The sequence below is a fragment of the Rhinolophus ferrumequinum genome, chromosome 18 (assembly GCF_004115265.2).
Source record: "Rhinolophus ferrumequinum isolate MPI-CBG mRhiFer1 chromosome 18, mRhiFer1_v1.p, whole genome shotgun sequence".
Taxonomy (NCBI): Eukaryota; Metazoa; Chordata; class Mammalia; order Chiroptera; family Rhinolophidae; genus Rhinolophus; species Rhinolophus ferrumequinum.
The window spans coordinates 31,550,528-31,577,846 of record NC_046301.1 but is presented as its reverse complement, the minus strand read 5'-3'; the positions used below and the strand labels follow the sequence as shown (position 1 = coordinate 31,577,846).

General features: G+C 48.3%; 1 protein-coding gene across 1 annotated transcript; it reads left to right on the top strand.

Annotated features, from left to right (window-relative positions):
* On the top strand, positions 1 to 22,801 carry FAM167A (family with sequence similarity 167 member A). The gene is made up of 2 exons (XM_033135166.1): positions 1 to 653; positions 20,705 to 22,801. The coding sequence occupies exons 1-2, from the start codon at positions 285 to 287 to the stop codon at positions 20,966 to 20,968; spliced, it is 633 nt and encodes a 210-aa protein (XP_032991057.1). The 5' UTR covers positions 1 to 284; the 3' UTR covers positions 20,969 to 22,801.
* The last annotated feature ends 4,518 nt before the right edge of the window (positions 22,802 to 27,319 follow it).

The window sequence follows — 27,319 nt, the reverse complement described above, 5'->3', positions numbered from 1 at the left end:
CAAAGCTGCCCCCAAAGATTCCTGCTAACACTTGTCTGTTCCTGCCTTTTGTGAAGCATGGCGCCCACAGGACTCCGGGAAGAATCTTAAAGCCTGGAGCTCCCCAGCTGCTCCAGAGGGACTCTGTGTGGTTCATCCACAGTCTCTCTCAGCTCTGGGAGCTGCTCCCACCCCAGCGATGCCCTCAGGAGCCTTGGCCCCAGCTGGTTGAGACCATTTCAGAGTGGGACCCAACCTTGCCACCCCACCACCTCCCATGTCTGGCTGCCCTGGCAGATTCTAGAATGTCTGTGCCCCAGATTCAAGTAGAAGAAGTGGTGGGGGGGGAAGAAGGGCCGGCAGGAACAGCCCCACTTCCGGACGACCACCTCCGGAGCCTGAAGGCTCTCACTGAAAAACTGAGGCTGGAGACCCGCAGGCCCTCCTACCTGGAATGGCAGGCCAGGCTGGAGGAGCAGGCATGGCCCTTCCCGAGGCCGGCTGCTGAGCAGGGGGAGTGTGAGGAGGGACAGCCCTCCCTCTCCACCAAACAGCCCAGGCGGCATCCTCCACCTAAGGAAAACGCCAACCAGGATGTTGTGACCCAGTCCACCAGCAAGCTGGAAGGCTTTGAGAATATCGATGAAGCTATAGCCTGGCTCAGGAAGGAACTGGTAAGTGGCTGCCCGTCCAAGGATCCCCAGAAAAGATGCCAATGTGTGTGTGTGTGTCTGTCTCCCTGTCTCCATCTCCCTCTGTCTGTCTGTCTTTCTGCCTCCACCTCTGTCTCTCTGTCTCTCCTCCCCATCTGTACCTCTCCCAGTTGCACATCTGTCATCTTCCAATTAAATCAAGGGTAGACCTTATTAGTACGTGGTTACATGAGATCCATGTGTCAATCAGCCCTTAGTCGTAGGAGGTTGTGGAGGAAGCAAGTGTTGCCCCTAAGAGCCTGAGCCCATGGAGGTGCCCTCCACCTTCCCCAGTGCCACTCCCGGCATCAGAGTCTTATAATCTTGTTCTTGGGCTTCTCACGGGGCTTCTGGAGTGTGACTGCCCCTCCTTCTCTCTGAAACCCTCTCACCCTGCCATTCACCCAAGCTGCCGGCCGGCTCCTGTGACCACTTGGTCAGCAAGTGTGAGTGTCCACTCACCCACGGCGCTGTGCTCCCAGTGGGGTGAGCTCAGGGCAGAGCCACTGGGGCACAGAGCTGTGGGGAGACTGCTATAAGTGACCCGGGCTCAGCCCAGCAGTACTCTGTTGGTACTGAGCAGTGTGCAGGGGCTACACAGAGGCCAGCGTGGCTGATGAGGCCTACAGTGGAGGCTCTGGGCTGGGCCTCAGAGGCTGAGTAGGAATCTGCTCACAAATCAGGCCTGGGAGAGTGTCTGGGTGAAATGAGTGTAAGCAATGGGGAGGGGTGTGGAAGCTGGAGCCAGCAGCTCGACCTTGTTTCTGCCCACGGGCACAGCAGGCTCTCAGCAGAGCCAGGACTGATGCTAACCCTCCCTATCACCTGCGGCCCAGGTCACATGTGTGCTCTCAGGCCACTCTGGCCATAGGTGAGGCAGCAATCAAGGGCCAACTGCCCTCCAGAGCCGCTAGTATCTCCTGGGTCAACAGGATAGGCCTGCTTGGTTTGTTCTGCATAATCCTAAAAAATACACCCCTACTGGGGCCTGGAATTCCCCGTAAGTTGAAGTAACTAAATGGAGTGGGGCAGGTAGGGATGAGGAACTCAGGTATCTGATTAATTGTAAATATTTTTTTGGCTTTAATCTTTGAGACTGCTTCTTAAAATGTTCCATTCTACTATGTCTGTCTCTAGTAACTGGAGTGTTAGTTGGTTCCCCTAAAAGACGGGACACCTGTGCGTTCTCGCTATGTCACCAGACGCTCCATCGCTACTGGGTGTTCACGGGGGTGAAGAGAGATGGACTCTCTGTGGCCGGGGTGGACCCTGGAAGGTGCTGTTTAAATTCCTGTAGCGGAACTACTTTCATTTGTTTTCAGAAAGAAGAACAAAAATATTTCCATTAACCAAGGATTCAGTTTGTTGGTTTAGGGTTCATTTGAGGTTTTATTGCTTTGGGAAGCAGATGCTTTTACTTTCTAAGTTAGCATTCTCCATGGGCCCCACTTTGGGGTGGAGATCAGAGAAGGAATTCCCTGTGTGTAAGCCAGCAGGGAGTCCCCCGGAGCTTGTCGTCATCCTGTAGGTGAGAGCGGTACGTCTCAACCCACGGTGCATATTAGAATTGTCGGGAAGCCTTGAAACCTCCCAAATCCTAAACCATACCCTAGACCGATCAGATGAACATTTGGGCTAGGGGTACCGAGGTATCAGCAGTTTTTAAAGCTCCCAGGTATAGCCTAGGTCAAGAACCATTGCCACAGACCTACAGGCCATGTCATTTTCCTTGCCCAGCCACTGCAAGCCTAGCAGCACAAAGTGCCCTGGTCAGAGGAGGCTGGCTGAGAGGAAGAAGGTGGGCCAGTTCAAGGACAACCGTAGGTAATATGTAGAGTAATAATACTCCATAAGTGGAGAGAGGAGCATTAATTGTCAGGACTAACTTGGCTGCCACAGGCTGTCTTAAATAAATACAGGGAATATCAGCATTATTACTAATACTTTATATTTGCGTGATGTTTTCCACCCTCCTGCCATGTGTCTGTGCTACCAGGGGTGAGTAATAATAGTGATAATAATACCACTGAGATTTGTCACTAATTGAGTGTTTACTGTTTGCGAGGTACATCACATGCATTATTTACCTCTTCCGACTGTCACATCACCTTCCTGTTACCCCCATTTTACAGAGGAGGGAACCGAGGCTCCAAGAGGAATGTAGCAGTAAGTGAGAGAGTAGAAATTTGAACAGGGGCCCATCTGTTTGCACCATACTGCATAGTATCTTCCAAAGGTGTTTGACTTTGCGGTGTGATTCCTAAAAAATATAAATTCACAAAGATGTCAGGAGTCAACAGAATGCATGGGGGCGGAGGGAGAAACAAGACTGAATGACAGAGTCCCAGCCCTCACTCCATTATCTCTTTGATTCCTACAATGGACCTGTGTCATTGCGGTTATTGTCTCCATTTTACAGGTGAGTAAACTGAGGCTCATTGAAATCAGATGATCTTCCTAGAATTATATGACTAAGAAGTGGCAGTGCCAGAGCTTGAACTCAGCCTTCACAATTGAGAGCAGAGAGCTTGGGTAGAGGCGGGAGCTAAGGCTGGAGAGGTGGCCCTCCAGCAGGCAGGGCTGGTCAGGCATGCCTATGCCAGCTGTGTGGCAGAGTATCTCTTAGAGCGGTGACTGGACTTGAAAACTCTAATGCGCATACAGATCACTCCGGTCTCTTGTGAAAATATAAATTCTGATCCTAAAAGCCTAGGATAAGGTCCATGGTCCTGAGTTTCCAACAAGCTCAAAGGTAATGCTAGACTGCTGGTCTACCCACTATACTTTGAGAATCAGGACTGAAGGGCAGGCATGAAAGACAAGGGCCAGAGGACCAAGAAGGGACCTTAGAGAAAGCCCCAGGGATCCCCAAGCCTGCACCCCGAGCCCTGTCCCTGCCATAACTGCCCTTTTGGCTTGGGCCTCAGCCAGTGAATGGGCCTCTGGGAACCGCCCTCAGCATTCCACACTGAGGGTCCAAGAACTGAACTCACAAGAGTTCAGAAGATGGTATGTCTGAGGTCAAAAGCAGCCCAAACCCAGACTGGCAGTCTGGTCAGCTCAAACGTGCAATTCCACACAGTTAGGAGATTAAACAGTAACAAGGCAACTTAAAATACTTTGATTGGATTAAAACCAGATTTCCACATTTGAATAACAAACCCATTCTCCTGATTTTAAGTCTCAGTCAAGACATTAAACTTCATGTTATTTGTTTTTCTAATTCATCATCTGTGAACACATTCAAGGTGTCATTAAAAGTCAATCTATTTTTTTTAACCCAATGAAAGCCGTCTCAAATAACCTGTTTCATTTTAAGCCAAGCATCAAGTTTTCTCTACACCTGGGCAGGCTCTCTATGCCCCTTTGTTAGGCTCATGTGCAAATTCGTCTTTTCTCATGACTTGACCAAGGAAGCATTCAAAATTGGACTAGTTGTGTGGCTGTTTTCCCTATGCAAAGCCAAACACGCAATTTGATTGAAGTTTTGGCTCACTTGTGGGTTTGTGCCCAGTGGAGGGCAGGCCCTGAATGTTTCTCTGACCATCACTGTGAGGTGGTCCCAGCAGCAGTGACTGAAATCAGTGAGGCTTTGTTGTCAATGTTGATCCTTTTAGAGCAGGGGTATTCAAACTTTTTTCAACGTTTTTCACCAAGGGCCATATGCGGTAAAATGCACAAACAGCCGGGCCACTCACTCGAGGTGAAGTACATATCGTCCCACCTGGTTTATTTAAGTAAACTAAATATATTTTTGGAATTTGCTGCGGGCCAATTAAAAATGGATTGTGGGCCGCAGTTGGCCCGCGGGCCGCAGTTTGGACAGCCCTGTTTTAGAGGCAATGTTGGGTCTGGAAGGATCAGCTAGTTCCCCACCCCAAAGGCCAGCTTAAAGGCAAAGAATGACTGCCTGTATCTTGACTTATTCCCAAGGCAGGAAAGCAGGGGTGTCCAAACTGCGGCCCGCGGGCCAACTGCGGCCCTCAATCCATTTTTTATTGGCCCGCAGCAAATTCCAAAAATATATTTAGCTTACTTAAATAAACCAGGTGAGGCAATACGTCCTTCACCTCGAGTGAGTGGCCCGGCTGTTTGTGTATTTTACCGCACATGGCCCTTGGTGAAAACGTTGAAAATTTTGGACACCCCTGCAATAAAGGGTCCCAAAAGCTCCCTCAGGGGTCCACTCTCACTCTTACCTTCCACTGAAGGGAAAATGACAGCCCCCAGAGACCTGCAAGTAGAGTAAGTTTTCTTTCAGGTTCATGTGTTGGGGGACACAAGAAAGGTGGGGCTCTTCAAATCCTGTTGGCATTAGTCCTCCAGCTAGGAAGGCCTGACCTTCAACTTCCCGAGTATTCAGAAAACGTGCTGCCATCTGGCTATTCAGGCAGGGCTGCTGCCTCTGCACTCAGTGGCTTTGGGTCACTTGGCGTCTCCAGGCTGATGCCCTGCCTTGTTGCTTGTGGGAGATGGAGACCGGAGACCGACTCAGAACCCGGTGAAGTGGCATTTGTGCAATTCTGCTTGCTCTGGGCTGCTCACTTTGCCAAAAGGTGGCAGCCTCCAGCTTCTTACCTTCAGGCCACCCTCCGTAGGTGGCCAAGTGGCCTGAGGTGGGGTTGGGGGCAACGCTTAAGGAAGGGGTGAGTTAGAGAGGGCACAACCCTGAAGCTGAGGGACTCAGCCCTCAGACTGAGTCTGGAATTCAGAACATATCCCAAAGGCTTCTGACTGCGTTTGGGCCCAGAGCTGGCAGCACAAGGGGAAAAAGGAATGTTCTCTTCTGTCTTCGCCCTTTAATCCTGCTGAAATGTTCCCCTGGCCAACCTGAAAGATAAACGGGAGAAGTCTTCTACTTTGCCTGTATGATACCAAAACTAAAAACAAAACAAAAAACATTTCAGCTTCCTAAGGGGTTGTCTTTGTGGTGAGAATCCCTGGGCGTCAACAGATATTTTTCTTTTAGCTTCACGCAAGTGTTGGATCCCCACAGACAGAGCCCCCGAAAGGTGTTTATGGTTGTTAGAGAAAGGGAGAAGAAGCCTGACAAGTTTTAATCATTCTAGGGCCTGCTGTGGCAGGAAGGGGTAGACCTGGACTCAACTGGCTCCTCCTGGTGGCAGCTTGAGTTCATCCTTTCCGGGTTAACCCTCTCCCGTCTATGCTGCCTGCTTGGCAAGCATGAGTAGAGTGTATAGGCAGCCCTCTGAGGCCAATCCTACCCATTTCTGCTGAATGATATGCCAAGTGACAATTCAGATTCACCAAGCATCTTGTGATGGGGATGGAGGTGAGAAATGTGAGGATGGCAGCCATGTTAATACCTCCCATCTGGGGAGTATTTTACATACTGTATCCTGTGCGAGGTTTGGAAGTATTTGCTCTTCCCATTTTACAGATGAGAAGACTGAGGCTCAGAAAGATCATGAACCTAAGGGTCAGAGAGGTTAAGTGACTCACCCAAGGTCAAAGGCAAGGATGTGGCTAAACCAAGACTTAGACCCTCATCTCGTGGCTCTGGATCCAGATCTCTTTCCTTTGTATGAAGTACAGGTATTCACATTGAATGTTCAAGTCATTGGGGCCATGAGTTGTCAAAAAGCCTGCATTTAAAACTATTAATTTCAGAACGGGACACACGTAAAGGAGTATAGAATTATTAGCTATGACTCATAACAGCCCTTTAGCAATGTCAGGGCAGCTGTGCCTGTTCTATGATAAGGATAGTAACTTGCTCAGAGCCACCCAGGGAGCTGCTAGCCAAGTTGGGTTTGATTCACAAGAGAAGCTTTTTTTGTTTTGTTTTTTCCCTTTCTTCTGCTCCCCACCCGCTCCCCCCCCCCCCCCTTCAAGCTGTTGTTTCTCAGTCTGGTTGTGTAGGACACAGCTCCCTGGCCACTCACGCTGGCCACCACTCGCTCCTGGCAGCCTGCGGCAGCCCACGCCAACCTCCGGCTGCTCACAGCAGCCCAGCTCTAGGGAGAGCCGTTGGTCACAATCTTAGCTGTGGAGGGCGCAGCTCACTGGCCATGTGGGAATCAAACCAGTGACCTCGGCGTTAGGAGCACGGCACTTTAACCACCTGAGCCACTGGGCCAGCCCTCACAAGAGAGTTTTTTAGTTCAGGTGTTCCTTAGCCGCAGGCAAAGTCTTCTCAGTCTAGCTTGAGGCTTTCATCCTGTCCACACCAGCAACCTGCAGGAGGAAAATTCTGTTCTATGAATCTGGCCCTTTAGTGGTTACTAAAGAATGTATACACAAAGGTGTCAGTAAAGGAAATAGGACGAAACAGCAATCATCTTTACTTTCTGGGTGCTAATATGATTCTTGGGACTTTTCTGTAGTTTCTGAAATTTCTAAAATAGGAATGTAGTATATATAATTAGGGAGAAAAAGAGATAAAAATAAAAGACAAGAGAGAGAAAAGAAGGAAACTCCTCTGTCTTGCCAGTGTGATTGGTACACACTCCTTACCTTGTAGTCTGCAGATTTAAAAAAAAAAAAAAAGAAAGCATTGAACCTCCTAGATAAGAAAAATGAGGCCGTGAGCCCCAGAAATTCCCCACGGAGCATTAGAGCTGATGAGGTGGGGGCTGTGGACCAATGAGATGTGGTGGGCTGCGAACCAGGAGGTCTCGCCTCCTTTCCTCTTCTTGGCTGTCTTGCAGTGCAAAAGAGAAGGGAAAGGGAAGGAGAAGAGGCCTGATGGCTGTACCTAACCAGAATAACAGCACAAGGTCCTGGGCTGTACCAGACAGGCCGGGGTACTTTGATCCAATCCTCTGTCTATTCACTACAACTCGTGTTCACTGAGTGCCTCAGCTTAGGCGCTGGTGCAGGTGGGGGCCCAGGTGAAGGGACAGGGTTCCTGTCTTTATGGGGTTTCCCCGCCTGTGGAGGAGAAAGACATGTAAACACAGTGACACGGTGTGACGAGAGCAGTACTAGAGGTACAATAAATATTGTTCCAAAATGCTTGGGGGAGCTGAGGTCCGTGAAGAGTGGTCACCGTGTGCCCGTACAGCAGACAATGAAATTAGCCAAAGGGAAATATACAAATCCTTAACTTCCTCAGCAACCAGATTCACATCGTTAAGCATGATGGACGTTAGGCTTCTTATTTCTCCTATAATAATTAAAACCCAATTCCTCTGATGGGCAGCCACCCAGTTATAATAACGACACAACATGCTAGTGTGTTATGACTATTGGATGAGGCACCAGGACGTTTGTTAAGAATACAGATCCCTCTTGGCCCTTCATAAAAATTCAGGTTGCATACCTCAGGGGTGATGTCAGGAACTTGACAAGTGCCTATGGGTGATTCTCATGCAACTGGCCCGTTAGCCAGAGTGGGCAAAGCATAAAATTTCTAACTGGATTGGACTTCCAGTCAAATTCTGTCACATCCTAGTTGTGTGACTTTAGGAAAACCAATTCACGTAGCCCTGGGTTTGTCATTGTAAAATAGGGATAACAATACCTACCTGGCTGGGTGTTGTGAAGGATGGACGAAGAAGGCAGGAGAGGAAGGGCAGTGAGTGCCTGCTGAGTTCCTGGAACAGTCAGGTACCAGGTTTTGCTCATTTATTTATAGGTATCACATCATTTAATTCTCACAGCACTCTTTTAAGGTAGGCACTATTACTATCCCCATTGTATGGAAGAGGAAACTGAGGTAAAGTGTGAGGTGTGATCACAAAATACAGTGAATGTTTAAATAAATAAAATGTATTACAGTAGAAGAAACACTGCCCTTAATGCTCCCTCAAAACACCCCCCCCTCGCTTCAAACACACTTATCCCATTGTTGTCGCCACTTTCTGAAGCAGTTCTGGAAGTCCTCTTTCGTGAGTGTCTTTACTTCATCCTCCATCATGACAATGCTCTGTGTCACACATGGCTTCTGGTACCGCGATTTCTGTCAAATAAAAACATTACGGCGTGTCCTCATCCACCTTACTCACCGGATCTGGGACCGTGTGACTTCTGGCTCTTCCCCAAAGTCAAAATGACCATGAAAGGAAAATGTTTTGAATCGATTCAGGACAGCGAGGCAGCCAGGACAGCACAACTAAAAGACACTCACGAAAGACGACTTCCAGAACTGCTTCAGAAAGTGGCAAAAAACGATGGGATAAGTGTGTTTGAAGCCAGGGGGAGTATTTTGAGGGGGAATTAATGGCAATGTGTCTTTCACTGTAATGATTTTTTTTTTATTTAAACAGTCACCGTATTTTGTGACCGTACCTCATGACTTGCCCAAGACCAACCAGCCGAGCAGAGACCAAAACCCAGATCTGCCGACCTCTGAACCCCTGCTCTGTACAGTTGCTAAACAGACAATTGCTCCTGTGATCCAATAAGCGTGAATGCATTTTGTGTTTCATGAAGTTTTATGCTCATTCAACACATTCTCTGAACTCCTGGGATTTGGGGCTGCTACTCTCCAAAGTTTACTCTATTTTGCCCTCCTTCCTAGAAGTCCCTTCTCTCTCTTTGAGGGGTACTCATTATTCTCATACAAAGGCCAGGTCTGGTGGCAGATTGGTTCAGAAGGGATTGTTCAAGACCGAGCCATGCCCCTGGGCTAGACAATTCCTTTCTGAGGTCTGTATTATTTTGCAAGCTTCTGGACCTACCCCCTGTCCCCAGGCTACTGCCAGGGGCCGGAAAAACTGGGCACTGCCTAGCAGGTGTTAGTTGAGTCCCTGGACACAAGCCTGAACCAGACACAACCCAGTGAGCAGACAAAAGCCAAGGGAAAGTTACAGAGAGGTTCACTCAAGGCGGCTAAGCGTCAGCAGCGTGGAGACTGTACCAAGTCTGCACCAAGGGCCTGGTGCTCAGGAGACACACCTCTCTACCTCCGGGGCCAGGCTATAACCTGAAGTCTGCTCAGGAGCCAGGGCAGAAGGTGGGTCCCAGGTGGGTCAAGAAGCTTCTTTCTCCACCCAGCTCCCACCCAGGACAGGCACCCCACCAGTACCTGTGACCGCGGAGGACAAAACCTCCTTTTTCTGATGGTGCTAATTCTAATAGTGCTAGTTAGAATTATGAAAAGAACCATCAAGTCTTAGAGCAGCAAGGAACAAAAGGGATGGTCAACCCTCAGTTTTCAATGAGGGAAGCTGATGTGAGGAGAGATTCTGTGAGGGCCTGTCAGACAGCAGCTCACAGGCTCCAGCCCAGCCCTCTCCACCCACGCCCCTTCTCATCTCTCATGTCAGCAGCCCTCTCGGTCAGTGCTCACCACATTTCACAGTACTCAACAGTTCCAGAGACCTTCCTGAGCACACAGGGTGTGTGTGTGTGGGGAGGGGCGGATCTGACTTCTTCCCTAACTCTGGGACATGAGAGGGGGCCAGGTCACAGACGCTCCGCAGGCACAGCACTCTCCTGAGATGGGTTCTGAGTTCACCCCCGTCCTGCAGGCTGCGCCGAGGCCCCTCCAGCCGATGAAGCGTAAGCCATCTGTTCTTCCTAAGAAGGCAGGTTCCAGGCTAATGGCGTGTAAACTGATTTTGGAGAGCAAAATGGCCTTAATTATTCCTGGAAGGTGGAGCAGACACTAGATTTGCTTCACCTCCTATTGAATGCACAGGTGGGAATCTATATATAGAAACCGCAGGTGCGTGGGAGCCTTAATTACTTATACAAGACAACTCCACAGAGCTGTCCTCCCACCAGCAGCCCTCTATCCTCTTGGTCAGTGGAGTCACTTCCTCCTTCTTGGTCGGCTTCATGGGCTTGCTCAGCATCAGAGGGGAAACTCCACTTGGTTAGTTTCCAAGCTGGGAAGTTCAGAATCCAAGAAAAGTCTAGAAGTCCCAACATTGGCACTCCAGGTGTCTCCAAGGCTCTCCAAGGATGCCAGGGCACTTCAGCAACCTGTGCTCACATTTGACACCTGCCCTGGCCAAAGCTGGGTTGCAGGCAGTCACTTAATGAAGCATAATCCCTGCCTGGGCCAGGTAGTACTTCCTGCAGGTGGACATTCAGGAGGCAACACGAAAAGCCCCCAGCAGAACAGGAAGACAGTCCCTCATGCTGAGACACCCCACCAGGGCATCTTGTTTGGAGAAGCAAGGGAGCCAGCCCTCCCTGCAATGTGTCTGGCGGCCCAACGGGAATAGCTGTGGGCTCCACTCCAGCAGCCTGGCATGAACAGCACAGTCCTGGGACTGGCTGTTGGTCCAACATGGTGCCCACTTACTGTCTTGGGCAATGGCAGGGAAGTGGGAGAAGGTCCTGGCCCCATACTGGCAGGCCTGGGCCTCATCGTGTTCCAGCTAAGGCTACCTCCGCCTGGGAAGGTCCCCTGCTTCCGTTGCATATCCTGAAGTGCTTTGGCATCACTCGCTCTGTGATGCTCAATGAACCTCTTGATGGAGATGCTAGTACTGCCCTACCCATCCCCCGGGCTGTGCTTGGTAAACGGAAGAGCAGCATAGGTGTCAGGTGGAAACAAGCAGCATAGGTGTCAGGTGGAAACAAGCAGCATAGGTGTCAGGTGGAAACAATCATCCACAAAGTGTGTGGGAAGCATGGATGGGTGACTAGCTGCACTCCAGGCACTGTTGGGGAGCCAAGAAGAAGCACACAGGACCTCGGCACTCAAGAACTCCTATAACCTAGTAGGAGAGATGAATGTGGGAAATAATAACAACAACAAAAAAGATAAGTTGAATGCTTAGCTCTGTGACTCTGAAGAAGGGGTAAGGTAGAACTAGTATTTATGGAACCCCATGTCCCATACTAAGTGTCTTATTTTTTTTTTACTTATTTAATTCTCAGAACAGAGTATTATTATTATGCCCATTTCACAGATAAAGAAATTGAGGCTCAGACAGCTTTAGCACTTGCCCAGAATCGCACCACCAGGGAGTGGTAGAGAAGGACTTTGGGCTCACGAGCCAATGCTCTGTTCATCCTACTTGCTAGGTCCCCACAAGCCTGGAGGGCAGCCTGAGTGGGAAAGTCAGCAATAGTTTTCTCAGGATTGTCCCAGCTATGGAAAATCAAGACTTAGCTCTGGAGAGATTCCTTCCTTCCTTCCTTCCTTCCTTCCTTCCTTCCTTCCTTCCTTCCTTCCTTCCTTCCTTCTTTCCTTCTTTCCTTCCTTCTTTTCCTTTCCTTCAACAAATGGCTTTTGCACACCACAGCCACACACCAGGCCCTGGGATGGTCCTGGTGAACGCACAGTCTTCATCTCTCCTTGATGTTTTCCAAACCCTGGAGGGGACGCAGATGACTAAGCAGGCACAATCAGTGGCATGTGTAGGTGTTATGATAGAAGTTTCCATGGTGGGGTGTGCCACCCGACATGCAGGGATGCGGAGGCAAAGGCTAAGCTGGACCTGAAGGCTGATGGGTGGAAAGGAGTGTCTCTAGGGGAGGGGACAAAGACCCAGTGTGGCTGCGATGGCGGGGGGTGGGGGGCGTGGGGGGCGTGGGGGTGGGTGAGGGGCTCTGAATGGCAGTGCCGAGGCTAGAGAGAGCAGGGGAGCCAGGAGGGCTGGTTGGACCTTTGAAGGTTTGAAGAAGGGAAGAGACCTGCCCATTTGCCTCTTGAGTATGGAATCGAGTACAGAGAGTTGGAGGGGAGGCAGGGAGGAGACTGGTGAGGAGGTGAGTGAAAGGTGCTGGGTGACAGGTGACTGTGGATGTGCTAATCTGGGCTTGTCTTTCCCAACCTGGGAACAGTGCCCATCTCTCCTGCTCTTGCTTTTGGGCACAGAATTTATTTCTTGGGCAGATGGTATCCAGCGCCCCCCTCGTGTCCAGAATGCAGTCTTATGAGGGAGGGAGAGGTGACCAGCATCTCCTTTCCACAAAGAGATCACCTCACCTGCCCAGAGCCACTCATCTCATTAGGGGTTGGACTCGGACAGCGTCTGAGTCCCTTTGGGCTGCTACCACAGAATACCACAGATGAGCGGGCTCATAAACAACAGGTATTTAATTCTCACAGTCTGGAGGCTGCGAGTCCAGGATGAGGGTACCAGCACAATCAGGAGAGGGACCTCTTCTGGGTCACAGACTTCTCACTGTGTCCTCACACGGTGGAAGGGGCACGGGAGCTCTCTGGGGTCTCTTAGAAGATCACTGATCCTATTCCTGAGGGCTCCACCCTTATGCCCTCATCAGCTCCCAAAGGCCTCACCTCCAAACACCATCACACATCACACTGAGGGTTAGGTTTCAACATAGGAATCTGGGGGAAATACGAACATTCAGACCCTAGGAGACTAGAACCAGAGCCTCTGGGGACGGATCTGGGAGCCCATCAGCGTGCCTCACCCCATCTTTCCCAAAGGCCAGTCTCACCCATGAAGATGGCAATTTGGCCTACGACCTTCCAAGTTTGAAAATCAAAGACCTCGTCATATATGTAGAGCTCAACTCTTGCTGTCGAGGACAGAGACACCCTGGTGGGACCTGAGGCACCTGCTGCTCTCTGTCCCAGTTCTGGGGCTCTGTCCAACTTTTCCTCCCAGCAGACAATGGCTCCAAGGAGAGCACAACAGCCCGTCAGAGACGCCCACACAGACAGATGAGCCATCTCCTGCTCAGGTGATGGGAGCCATGGTGCCCTCCTGCCCACCACAACCCAAGCTTGGGGCATCCCAGAGAACCCAGGGCCAACCTGGCACCTGCTCTGGCCCCAAGGGCAGCATGTGGCAGCCATGAGCGAAGCTGCTGCTTGCCAGGAGCAGTGCTCGGCTTCCTCTAGAGTAGAGACCATCAAGAACACATTCTAGTCTTCACCTGAGTTGACAGCTTCCCCTGGAAATAAATTCACAAACTCAGTTTGGTTCCTAAGGGTGTTTGACAAAAAATGTTTTAAAACTTTTCCCAGAATCTAAAGTTGCCATCCAGCAGCACACTTCAATGACCCCACTCACCTTTCCTAAGAGCATTTTTCTGGCTCTTTCTCAGAGGCCAGACGCAAGCTCAAATACTGAATAATATTTTATCCAGGCTTCTAAATTCATTCCTACACAAGGCTGATTAAAACAGTAAGCTGGACCTTTCGGTTAAATTGAACAATCATGAGACAGGTTACACAATCTATTTTCAAGGTTTAGAATTAAGTCTCATAGACAACAGAGCGTGTTCTGTTCCTTCACATGCTGCTGAGAAAATGGCCTGGATTTTATTCCCAGTCTCTGTTCAACATCATTCAGGGACTAATTGAAGCTGTTGGGCTGGGATAGTTTAGATACAAACCTCAGGATTGGGGATTAAACAAAATTCCCTTGATCACCTTGAGATTTTTTTCTGTCTATCCAGATCTGTGCTAATTACCACGCTCTCCAATCCAGCTCATTCGTTCACCTCTGGTTGGCCCCTGGGTGCTGGGATTTCTCTGGGGCAATAATTAAAGATGCATTAGGAAATCCCTTCCCCAAATGTGCTTGCAAATTTGCACAGGGTGATGTGTCAAGCCACTGTCACTGTCTTGTTTCTCCAAACTAAGAGAACAGAAGCTTCCACAGGCAAACGTGCAGAATTCTCCAGAAAATGAAGGACTAGAGAATAGAAACAAAGCAGATCATGAATAGGGTTCCAGGAAAGACTTTTGTTGGAAAGAGAAGGATCTGGGTGACAATCCATACACTGCACCCATTTTAGGAAGCAGAAACTGTAGTGGGTGAAGAATGGCCCCTTCAAAAGAATTGCTCCTTCTGCTCCTACTGGTCTGATATTTATCTGTCTTTTTTTTTTTTAAGCTCCAAAAGTCTTCAGGACATTTTAGACCTGTAGATATCAGACCCAATAAAGTATTCAGGCAGATCCCATTAGCAACTAGGAATAAGGGTACTTGCTTCCCTGAGACACCAAAAAATTATTCAGTGGTTTAGACAGAGCAAGTGAACACAGAGGAAGTAGGCAAGGGGTGCTGAGGAAGGAAACAAATTCTCCAGATTGCCACAAAGATGCTGCTTCTCCCAATGCTGTGGGAGCCGTTGGCAAATAACAAAACACTCTGTCCCTTTGCCAGTTGGTCTGAGTCTTCCTTCTGTGGCCACCACTCCTCTAACCCACCTCGGAGAGGCCGTCAACCTCCCCGCCACTCCGCCTCGGTCAGGATCTGGTCAGTTCTCAGCGTTGCTCAAGTGACAGTCTGCGTCCCACGGGCGGTGTCTCCAACTGGCCAGGACGGGTTCTCAGTTGCCCACGCCTGCAACCACACCTGCTGCAGGTCGGGGGACCAACCATCCCTGTTTGCCTGGGACTGAGGAGGTTTCCAGGACTTTGGGGGCTAAATCCAGGAAGGTCATGGGCAAACCAGGTTGGGGTGGGCACCCCCGATTTGCAGCTTTTGTTGTTGCTTTTTAACTTGTGGTAAAATGTGTATAGCATAAAATATACCATTTTAACCATGTTTACGTGTACAGTTCGTTAAGTGCACTCCTACTGTGGTGCAACGGCCACCACCATCCACCTCCAGCACTTTTTCATCGTCCCAAACTGAAACCCTGCATCCATGCTCCCCTCTCCCCATCTCTGGCAACCACCATTCTTTCTGTTTCTATGAATTCGACTACTCTAGGTACCGCATATAAATGGAATTGTATATATTTGTCCTTTTGTGTCTGAGTTTTTTAACTTGTGTATTGTTCTCAAGGTTCATCCTTGTTGTAGCATGTGTTAGAATTTCTTTATAAGGTTAAATAATACTCTACGTATGTATCACGTTTTGTTTATGCATTCATCTGTCCATGGACACTTGGGTTGCTTCCGCCTTTTGGCTGTTGTGAATAGGGCTGCTGTGGACGTGGGTGTGCAATTGTCTGAGTCCCCGCTTTTACTTCTTTTGAGTATATCCCGGAAGTGGAATTGCTGGATCATAGGTAGTTCTATGTTTAATTTTTTGAGGAACTGCCATATGTTCTCCACATCATTTGGCTGCAGGCTTTGTATTTATTTCACCCATCCCAGAGGCAGGAGTCACCCCTTCTTCTGACTCCCCAGGAAATCACTAGCGACCCATGAAACTTGGCTAAAGAGACCTCACAGCAAACCGTTCCACCCTTGTGTTAGATCTTTCTGTCCTCTGAATTTCCTTGCTGGCCATCCTCCCAGTGTCTCCTCTCCGCCAGGTCTCTCACCACTCCTCACCTCACCAAACCATGCGAAATAAATCTTTTCCTCATCTTGCAGAGCAGTGTAATTATCACCTTTAGTTACTTAATCCTGCCCTTGGGGATTCACCTTCTACCTTAAGAAACAGCCAGGCTCTCCTAAGCATGCTTGTCTGACTTGCGGAAACAGACCTGTGTTGGCTATGGCCAAGCATAGACCATAAGCGCAGTTATTGCAAGAGGCTGCTGGTTGTTCACTACCCCCCTTTCTATGCTTTCTCACCTGATGGGGGCACACTCTGTCACCACAATGCACTGACAGTGACACAGTGACATTTTCTCCCCTTTCACCAACTACTATACCCTAATTACAGGATTGCTAGAATTACAGGCTGCTCCTCCGAGAATCAAGCAAGTGCCTTTATCCCTGGAACAGGGGAGTAGAAATTGTCACGTCCTATAGTTGAGCCTTTGCCAGGAAAGCATTAAACCCACATTGACAGTTGAGTCACTGGGGTTGCATCTCAGTTTCTTTAATAAAGTCTTAGCACTGGGAGGGCCTGGCTGGTTTCCACTTCCTGCACCTTGGCCTGGAGAGAAAGGACTTAAGTGGCGAACCTCTTACCTTTATCTGACAGGCATTGTTCAGTTTATTTGGCATATTACTTACTATCTAATTTGCTTCTCACGGTTTTTGGAATAGGTATTATGCCTTTTCTGTAGACGAGGAGACAGAAATTCAAGGAACATTACTGACTTGCCCAAAGCCACACAGCTAGTGAGGGGTAAGGTTCAGCATGAAAATCCAGATTCTAACACCAGGGCAATGGAGTTCCCGTTTCTGCTGCCTCTGGCACCCAGCCCACCTCAGGACACAGAGGGGCCACCGTGAGGCCACCAGCACTGAGCTTTCATGGGCCCCGCTGCGATCTGAGTACCACCCTGCCTAGTTCCTTAACGTCTCAGAGCTGGTTTCCTAAACCATAAAATGCCTATCATCTAGAGTTGTGAGAAGATGCAGTGAAATAATATATGAAAACTGTATCTGATAGTATGTGGCAGAAGATAGGTGTGTGTTGTCATTGCTTCCCAAGTGTCTCCTTAGCAGAAAAGAGAGAAAAAGAAAGGAGGATCCCCATCCCCAGACCCTTCTCTCCATACCCACCCTAAGGAGCTGCTATTCTTCTGACTTACTCTCCACAGGATCAGCAAAGACATATTCATTAAAATTTTCTAAAAAGATGTCATTTATAAAAAGCCCCTTTAGCTGTAGGAACTGTGAGGGCATTGTGCTAAGTGAAATAAACTAGTCACAAAAAGACAAATGCTGTAGATTTCACTCATCTGAGGTTTGTAACGTAGTCCTATTCATAGAGCTAGGAAGTAGACTGGTGGCTGCCAAGGGCTGGAAGGAGGTGGAATGGGGAGATGTTGTCTAATGGGGACAGAGTTTCAGTTTTGCAAGATGAAAAGGGTTTTGGAGACGGATGTCGGTGACGGTTTCACAACAATGTGAATGTACTTAATGCCACTGAACTGTACACTTTAAAATGGTTATGATGGTGGAATTTTATATTATGTGTATTTTACCGCAATTGAAAAAAAAATCTGGGGGAAAAACCCTCTTAGCCCTGCACATTTGCTCAGGTTTCTTTGGAGGCTGTGTGAACTTTACATGGATCTGGTTTGATTACAGCAGAGTTACTGCTGAAGCATGGACTCAAGTTAGTATTTAAGGCTTAAGTTACCCTTGGAAAACCCCTGTGTGGCCCACAGAGTAGGTGAGAATAGGGCCAACACTTCCAGTTTTTCTTGTAGTGTTGGAACAAACACTGTTTCTTGGAGCATCGGATAAAACAGTTGATTTATATTCATGGGTCATAACAAAATATACAGAGGGTGCCAAAAAAAAAAAACGTACACATATAATGTATACACATAGCTTTTGTCCTGTCAAAGGAAACTGGACATGTGCCTTACTTCCACCCCTCTGTCCGGCTGATTCTGATGGGCTTTAACCCTAAATTGTTCCTCTGACATTTGACCAGATCTATTGGCCATAGGAAAATGGCCCCTTCCCCCACCAGGTACCCACTACAGGCCACATCTCACAGATTCTCCCAGACACCTGCTCAACCTGGAGGTCTCCAACTTTAAAGGGTCTTTTCAGACCAAAGATCCGATTCCTGAAGCCCAACTTCAAATCTAAACTATGTGGTTCCTAGCTTTTCAAAGAGATCTGTCTTCAAATTACAGAACACTCCAAAGAGAAGTGGTGTGAGTAAAACTCCCCGAAGACTATATCAAATAAAACAATGGGTGTGAGCTTGCACTGTCTTTCAGATAAATTTGACCCCTGTCTCAAAAGGGTTTAGGCAACACCTAACCCAGTTTCAGGCATGGCCAGGGGCTCCAAATAAATGATTAAATGACTAACTGCCCTGCAGCAAGCCCAACAGCATTAATTTGGTGCTATTCTAGATCAACATAATTTCTGATGGGCAATAAATTTGGGTTGTTACACCCAGGGATTGAGAAGTAAACTAATGAACTGGAGCCTATGAATTTTAATCCCAATTCAGCCATTAAATACTTTGCTTATCCCCAATCAAGACTTTCTCTCTTGATTTTTATCATCTATGAAATTGGAAGAAAAGCGATCTATGGAAGTACATAAAAACAAAAAATGAAAGAGGGAAAAAAAGAACAACGAAATGCTTACTGGTGAAGTCACTTGTTTTTCTACTCTGCAATGCACTCGATTCCAATCCTGAACAGGATATAAAGTGAAAACATTTGGATTTATTTCCATAACCTTGGGGAGGGTCCCTCTGGAAAAATCATGGTTGATTTTTCTGAATCAGTTTGGCTCCAAACACCAGGTGAAGGACACAGCTGAGATACACACACACGCACACACAAAAGACACGAAAACAATAACCACTTGCAAAGCATAGGAGGATGAATGGGTGAGAAGGAATTGGATCTCATGTCAAGCAGGAGCAGCTGGTGATCTGTCTTAGTGACAAAGTGTCATTAATGGGAAACACTCTGCAGTAGGAGCCTGAAGAGATCCTGTGAGCTCCAATCCCATCTCTGCCATCACACAACTGTAAAACTGAGCAACTCACTGAAACTCCCCGGAACTTGTGAAACGCTCAGACTGTCCTGCTGCTACCCCAGGTCTGGCCGTGAAGTTCCAACAAGGTTAACATGTGGATGAATTTTCACATCCCTTCCTAACAGGAAATGCTGAGACCCTAGAACTATTATGAACCTTCTAGTAGGTCCTTGAGCACAGAACTCTTTCCATAACCCCACACTCCAACTTTACCTGAAGAGGAAGAAGAACTTAGTTGTCAGGAGTTTGGGTTCCTGGGTTCGATTTTCTGGGTTCCTAATCCCAGCTCTGTCATTTATGAGCTTTGTGACTTGACACAGGGACTTACTTTGCTGAGCCTCTGCCTTTTCATCTATACATTTTAGATGATGATGATAAAATTACCAAGTTGTAGTGAAGACTAACTGCTGCATGTTAATATAACCTGTTATTGACTGAATGTCTGTGTCCCCCCAAATTTCACATGTTGAAGTCTTACCCCACACTGTGATGGTATTTAGAGATGGGCCTTTGGGAGGTGATTAGATTTTGAGGTCATGAGGATGGGGCCCCCATGATAGGCTTAGTGTTCTCCCCCCCCCTTTCTTCCATCTCCCCCGACCTTCCTTTTTCAGTCTAGTTGTGTAGGACACAGCTCCCTGGCCCATGCTAGTATTATGAGCCTTGTGCTCCCCCCTGCTGAGGCAGTCGGTCTCCAGTCGTTGGTTGGCCACTCACAGCAGCTCATGGCAGCTCTCACCAGCTGCTGGCCACTGGTGGCTCCTGGCAGTACATGGTAGCCCACGGCAGCACAGCACTCAGCAGCCCATGCCAACCTCCGGCTGCTCACAGCAGCCCAGCTCCAGGGAGAGCTGTTGTTCACAATCTTAGCTGTAGAGGGCGCAGCTCACTGGCCCATGGGGGAATGGAACCCGTGACCTAGTCTAGGAGCTGGGCGCTCCAACCACCTGAGCCACTGGGCCTGCCACTTAGTGTTCTTATAAAGAAAGAGGAAGAGGGACAGGGACAGGGACAGGGACAGGGAGACCAGAGCCTTCTCTTTCCATTATGTGAGGACACAATGAAAAAGTGGCCATCTGCAAGCTAGGAAAAGGATCCTTACTGGTAGGAACTGAATCAGCCCTCACCTTGATCTTGGACTTCCCGACCTCTAGAATTGTGAGAAATAAATGTCTATTGTTAAGCCTTCCAGTTTATAGTGTTTTGTATGGCAACCCGAGCTAATGCATACCTGAAGAGCTTAGGACAGTGCCTGGTTTATAGTAAAACATTCAATAATTATTAGCATATATTTATGTTTGGCTCTTTTGAAACTTTATTAAGAAATATGGCAGGCATTCCAAAATGTTTAAAGAATAATATAATAGCTTAATGACCACCCAGCATAAGATTTAAGACAACTTCAACTTCTATAGAAGTTGAAGCCTCTGTGTACCTTCCCCAATCACATTCCCTCCTTCCCACCCAGAGGTAACCGTGCTCCTGAAGTTGGTATTTATCATTCCCGTGCTTTTCTTTATACTCTTTACTCCATTTGTAAAAATGAGTCTTCATCGGAAATGCCATTAAGCCAGGACTGACATGTACCTCGTCCAGAAGGATTTCCACATAGTATCTAGCTCAGCACAAAGTCTTGCTTGGCAAGTACATCCTCATTTGTCACCTTGATATGGGTGTCTTTTCACCTCCCTGACCTGGGATTGTGCTAATATCTCCAGGTGGTCCAATCGATGACGCAAACCATTATTTAGGTCTCCTATCAGCGGGAACTGTGTCCCCCCGCCCAGCTCAGCACTGATGCCCCTTCTCCCTTGCAGACAGAGATGCGGCTGCAGGACCAGCAGCTGGCCAGACAGCTCATGCGCCTGCGCAGTGACATCAACAAGCTGAAGATCGAGCAGACCTGCGATCTCCACAGGAGGATGCTCAACGATGCCACCTACGAGCTGGAGGAGCGGGATGAGCTAGCCGACCTCTTCTGCGACTCCCCGCTGGCCTCCTCCTTCAGTCTCTCCGCGCCGCTCAAGCTCATTGGAGTCACCAAGATGAACATCAACTCCCGGAGGTTCTCCCTCTGCTGAGAAGCCCTAGAAGGGGGCAGAGGAGCCAGAACAGAGGGTTTGGGGCATGAAAGGGAGTTGAGGCCGAGTGGGCTTCCCTGAGACTGGTGATCTGTGGCCCCCCAGCACCTGTCGGCAGGTGATCTCTCCCAGGGCCCCAGCTTTGGAACCCAACATCTCCATGACTCGCTCTCATGGGATACCCAAAGAGTCCTTTAGAAAGGACACTCCATCCAGATGTTCAATGAGACCTGGGCTCCCAGCGTGATACGTCTCAGTACTCCCCTCAGTGATCCACATTCTTGTTTCCCGGAATCACTGGTGCTATGAGAACTGGGATCCCGAAAGGGGGGCCTCCAAAAGCTGTGATTCTTGCGAAAGGCTTCCCACAGGCACTGAGCCGCCAGAGGGAGGTGATTAAATATTTCAGATGTGCCCATCTTGCTGTGGCTGTCCTCTAAGTACTGGCTGGAATTACCCTAAATAGGTTACTCAACAACTTTGACGGGGACCCACCAGGAAAGGAAAACCAAGAGGAATAACAAAGTGCAGCTTGGGGACGCAGGTCCCACAGTTGGCACTTCATGTGCCATGTAAATTGTTCCCATTGTGTGTGGGGACACAGCAGTGTAGCTTGGGTGGAGCAAGCAGAGGCCCTCTGTTGCCTGTCTGACCACATATACCAGTCCCAATCTCCAAAGAGCCCCTTTGCCACCCCACAACCTTGGGGGAGTGCCTAGGAGACCACTGGTGATGGATCCAGGCAGGTCTGTCTGTGGATTTCCCATAACTGAATTCTCCCCGAGGCCAGCAGAGGCCTCCTGGTGGATCCCAACAATGTCCCCTATGTCACCTTTTTGCCCTGCCTAGAAAGATTCAAGGGAGCCCAGTTGCTCGCCCTGAGCTCCTCTGAGATTCTGTGCCTGACTTAAATGACTAATTTTAATTGAATCAGACTGTTAGTAATCTGTCGCTAACTTGTTAATAACTGTTTGATTTTTGTCCAAATGGCAGAGCCAGTTGGGTAGGTCTAGTACAGAGGTTCAGGATTTTATTTGAAAAGGTTCATCCTAGTAACAAGTGTGAGGATCAGCAAGGTGAGGACTGAGACCTCGACAGGTTAGGAAAGTTAACCTGTAGAGCACCATGTCTCATTCACAAAGGAGTAAAGTGAAGCCAGCGAAGGAGAGAATGATTTCCTTCAGGTTACACAGCTCATTAGTGGCTATAGAATAGTGATGTGTTAAATCATGATTGATAATGCCTAGACAGATCATATGTCAATGAACTGGAACTCCAAAGATGGTCCTAATGCTTTGCCAAACCCACAAACTGCCAACCCCTCTACTCTCCACCTCATTCAACCCCAACATGCACCTTCCACTTTGCGATTCAGAATATTTGAGTCCAATTCAGAGCAATGTCTGGACGGCAGACCCACCGAACACATATTACCAATCATGATTCCATAGTTGAAGGAAGGTGTCCTGCCTTTCGGATTTTGTCTTCCTGTGTAATGTCATTGGGGCACACACACCCACACACCCCAGGACTCGCGCTGGGAAAAGGTGGCTTTTCTTTTGTGGACAGGGAGTGGGAGGACGCACATGACTTCTTCCTAGTTAGACAGAAAAGAAGTTGGTTTCTTCCTTGTGATTTCGAGGACCGGGAGGGTTTATACTTCCTTCAAAGAAGTTATAACCACATAGCCAAACTTGTTTGGGCCCCATTCTCAGCAGTGACAAGAGTCTGAAGCCCAGAAAACTCATCCATGGAGACCTCGGGCAGAAGGCCAGGCCCCCTTAGGCAAGAAAGGAGGGAGATTTTCTTCACCCAGCGATGTCTCTCTGCAGGAATCCGCAGGAATCCATACAAGCACTGCCAAGGCCTGCAGGGGCATTCCTGCCAGCCTTCTCTGAGACAAGTCCTGTGGTTGCGCCCTGTCAGGCGGGCCTACACAAACTCACCACGCACTCCGTACAGACACACACGTAACACATACTCGGGCTCACGCAGGAAAACCCCTTCCATATTCTGAAAAAAAAGTGCCAACCTGACGTTTTTTTTCTTTCTAGAAATCATCACAGAAACCGAAAAAGTTGGAATCAACTAAAGCTGAGTGATTTAGTTGAATTTCGTCAGCTCCATTGGATTGGAGTCAAGTGGACAATTTAGTTGCTCCGTTAGCCTAATGCTTCCTTCCTTTCTTTGTTCTCTGGGAGGGAACTGAGCTCAAGGCACCCTTTCTTGGATAGGTTCGCTGTCTCAGCTATTTTGCTTAGTTTATCTCAAAAGAATTTTAGTTTTGCATAAGCAGGAAGAAAAAGAGAAGGGGATCAGAGGAGAGAGGTGGAAGGGAAAGGACAGCTGTGTTTTCTTACTTGTTGTCCAGTGTCGGCTAGCTCCCTTATTTCCGCAGTGAATACAAACCTCTAACCAGGTCAGTTCAGCTTTGTGAAGTCCCTGCCTTGTGTGGGTCAAGAGGTACCTGAGTCAGCTACCACCAATCTTGTGTCGCCAGCTCCCCAGGGCAACCTTCTGGCTTACCGTGTGTATACAATACCATTTGCAGTTTCACTCATCATCTACCCATTTCCCTGCCCTCGCCAAGGACCGCTGGGTGTAAAGCTCAGAGTCTCCATTGACACTGCCATGCGTGGTAATATCTGATGCCTTCGTGGGCGCAGCTGTGATCACGGAGGCCCGGAGAGCCTGGGCAGGCTTGAGATGGTCTGACCCGGCCCCGGGCTTCCCCCCTGTAGCAATACCGAGTGCTATTACATAATCGATGGACAGTTTATAATTTTATTTTTTACGATCATTGGTTTCTATATTGCTGTTAGAAAAAGTGAAATAAAATATTTCAAAAGAAAAGATCAATGTAAAGTGGAGAGATTTGTTTCCTTTTATCTTGTTCCTGTTACAGCACACACAGGGCCAAACACTTAATTGAAAGAAAGAGAAAGAAAGGAAGAAAGAAAGAGAGGGAAAGGGGGGAAGGAGGAAAGGGAAGGAGGAAGGAAGGAGAAAAAAGGAAGGAAGGAAAGAAGGAAGGAAGGTGTGAGAGGAAGGGAGGGAGGGAGAAAGGAGGGAAAGGAGGGAGGAAGAAGGAGGGAAGGGGGGAGGGAGGGGGAGGAAGGAAAGGAAAGGAAAGACAAGCAATCAACCACTGGATGGAGTTATCGAGATAGAAAACGATTCACCCTAATCACTCTGCTTCCTTTCTCATGCCTCCTCCCAAGGGGCTGCTTGGCAGTTGTTGCCATCAGGAGCTTCCCAGCTGTGGACTAAGTGAGCTCAAAATGAGGAGCTAAGAGATGCAGCCATTATCCTGAATTTGACCAAGACCGGAGCCAAAGTAAATCCATTCTCTCCTACAGTCGGCCGTGTCAAAGGTGACTCACTGGTTTTAGAGTATTTGGGTCAAAGTCAGAGCAATGCCTGGACAGTGGACCCACAGGTTACATATGTCAAATCTCAATTCCATTGTTGAAGTATAGTGCTTAGCATTACCATGCTCTGAGAATTTGTGCCTTAAACTTTCTCAATCTCTGAATGCAGCACTCCTCAACATTAAATCTGCGTAAGGATCACCTGGGGTGCCTATTGCAAATGCATATTCCCAGGAAAATTCCTAGGCTCCACCCCAGGGATGCTGGTATACAGCTCTGGCATGGGGCCTAGGAATCTGTTTTTAACTAATGCCCCAGGAGACTGACATAGGTGGTCCGTGGACCTTTGAGAAACCTTCAAAAGGCCAGAGCGGGCAAGGGAGGCCGTTGTCTGCATCCCTCCTATCTCAGTGGAGAGGCTTATATGAAAGGGTCCATGCAGGGGTTAGTAACCCCGTTTTGTGGAAAGAACAGCCTTAGAGAAGCTCTCTGCAGTCCCCTGAGGTCATGTCACCTGCCTGTGCCAAGAGGCTGAGTGACTAGATCTATTCCTCTCAAAGAGCACACAGTATAAATTGGCCACGTGGAGTATGGGGTATGAGGTGAGGCGCGGAGTTGGCACTTGGAAACCCACCATCACCCTCAGCTATGTGGTTCAAAGGGCACACAAGAAGCTCCTGGGCCTTTCCACCCCTACAGATGGCGCCATACATACTCTTTTCTAGCTCAAAGTGAAATTACTCTACTTTGGCTTCCAAACAAATTAAGGAATTTTAAGTGCTGCAGAGAAGATAAAAAGGTGATGACAGCATCGTTGTGTGGGAGGGGGCAGCTTTTACCATGTGCTCAGAAGGCTTCTCTGAGAAGGTGCTATTTCAGCTGCAACCATGCAAATATCAGGAAAGAGGTTGTTGTTCTGGAGAGAAAAACAGGGACCCAGACTCTAAGGCAGGAAGGAGCGCGGTCTGTGGTGCAGCTGGAGGGCAGAGAGGTGGTGGGGGCGGTGAGCTGCAGAGACTGCAGGCCTGTCACATCAGCCTCATAGCTCAGAGTGAGGAGTCTGGGTTTTCCTTGGGTTGTGCAAGGGGCATTTTGAGGTTTCTGAGAAGGGGAGTGCTATATGAGCTGATAAAATGTTAGCAAGATCTATGTAGAAAGTAAGTGGGGAGTGGGGCAGAGGCGGAGTCCAGCAGAAGAAATAGGAGAGTGACTTGGAGGGAGTGGAATGGTGGAAGTTCAAGGAAGAAGACGTTTTGAAACAATTATCTGAGAGAACGACAGGTTAATTTCTTAGGACAGGGTCGTCGAATCATCCTCGGATTTTGGCTGCCCATGTGAGGCTTGTGGTCATACATGTGAAGGGAATCCAGGGAATATGGTTTCTCTCCAACCATGATTAGCTGTCCCAGTGCAGACACGGGCATATTGCAGAGAGCGTCTATGCCAGGCAGCGGTGCTGGCGGACAGGGAAGGCAAAAGTTGAATTGTTTTGCAAAGGAGCAATCATAGTGCTGGACCAAGGAATCCAAACCCAGTAAGGAGGGAAGAGAGGACCTGGGGACCTGGGGAGTAGGGTAATCGCAGGGCTAGAGTAGTAGCGTTCCTGGTTGGAAGCCTCAGGTGCATCTGGGAATTGCTGGTGTGCGCTACTGGTAGAGAAAGAGACACTGAGTAGAACGTGATGATTCAGAGTACGGGGATACTGGAGGTGACATTCCAGGGAGGCCTTAGCTTCCTTTTGCAGAGACAAAAGCCTGAGGCTATACTATTAGCTCCCAGCTAAGTGTGTGCTTCATGGACTGCTGATATCAGGCAAAACCATGGCTTCCAGAGCCTCTCATAGATCTTATCTATCTTATTTAGAAAGGGAGGTGTTTTTTTTAAGATTTTTAAATATTTAATTAGATTTAGAAGGTACTTTCTGTTTTTTTTCTTTTTTTTTCATTTTTTTTAATTAGCTTCAGGTGCACAAGACAAAGTAATACTTAGACGTTTATCATTTATATCCCTCACACTGTGTGAACCCCCCTCCCCCCATCCACTATCCCTCTGACATTGCACCAAGCCATTACATTTCCACTGTCTCTATTCCTAATGCTCCACTTATTGTAAGTATATACATACATATATACATACATACATATATATATATATATAAAATTATAGTTGACATTCATTATTGTTCAGCTTCAGCTTCAGGTGTACAGTGCAGTGATCAGGCATCTACGTCATCCCTGAGGTGGTCTCCCTAATGGGACAAGTGTCCATCGGATGCCCTACAAAATCAATTTGGGGAATGTAATCAATAATGTTATAGAAAGGGAGTTTTGAACTTTGTTGACAACATTCCCTCACTTCTCAGCTGGAGCAGAAACATCGCCCCCTTCCTGATTCTGTGTCAAGGCGCACGGAAGCCTGTGGTCTTGACGCCTGGGGAAGAAAGCTGTGGCGGTGGGCTGAAGGAGAAAGACGATAGTGCGGCAGAAGGGGCCCCTGCCAGTACAAACAGGCCTAGCATGACCGTGGGCCCTATCTGATGGGAACTGCGCAGGCACATGGAAGCTTTCAGATGTCACTATTTTAAAATACCCTTTTCACAGGCTCAAAGCAAACACTGATGGAGACAGCTAGGCGGCCTCCAAAGGAAATTAATTCAGGAAGAGAAACCTCAAACATTTGAGGGCTCTGCAAAGCAGTCATCTACTGCTCACTGTGAGGAGATAAGTTCTCTGTGGACATTTCTCTGACCAGCAGGGAAGGGCACCAGGAGGGTGTGGAAATTCCCTGGGGACTAATCTGACAAGGTGTGGTTCCGATTTACAGGACAGCAGTGGATTTCCTAAACCATTTTGTCAAATAGCCCCAAGAGCCCCTACTTCGGACTCTCTTCTCCATGCAGGGACAACTGAAGTACTAAGGCGGGACTACTTTCCAAAGAACATCAAGAGTCCCAAGGGAAACCGGAGTTAGAAATGATGAA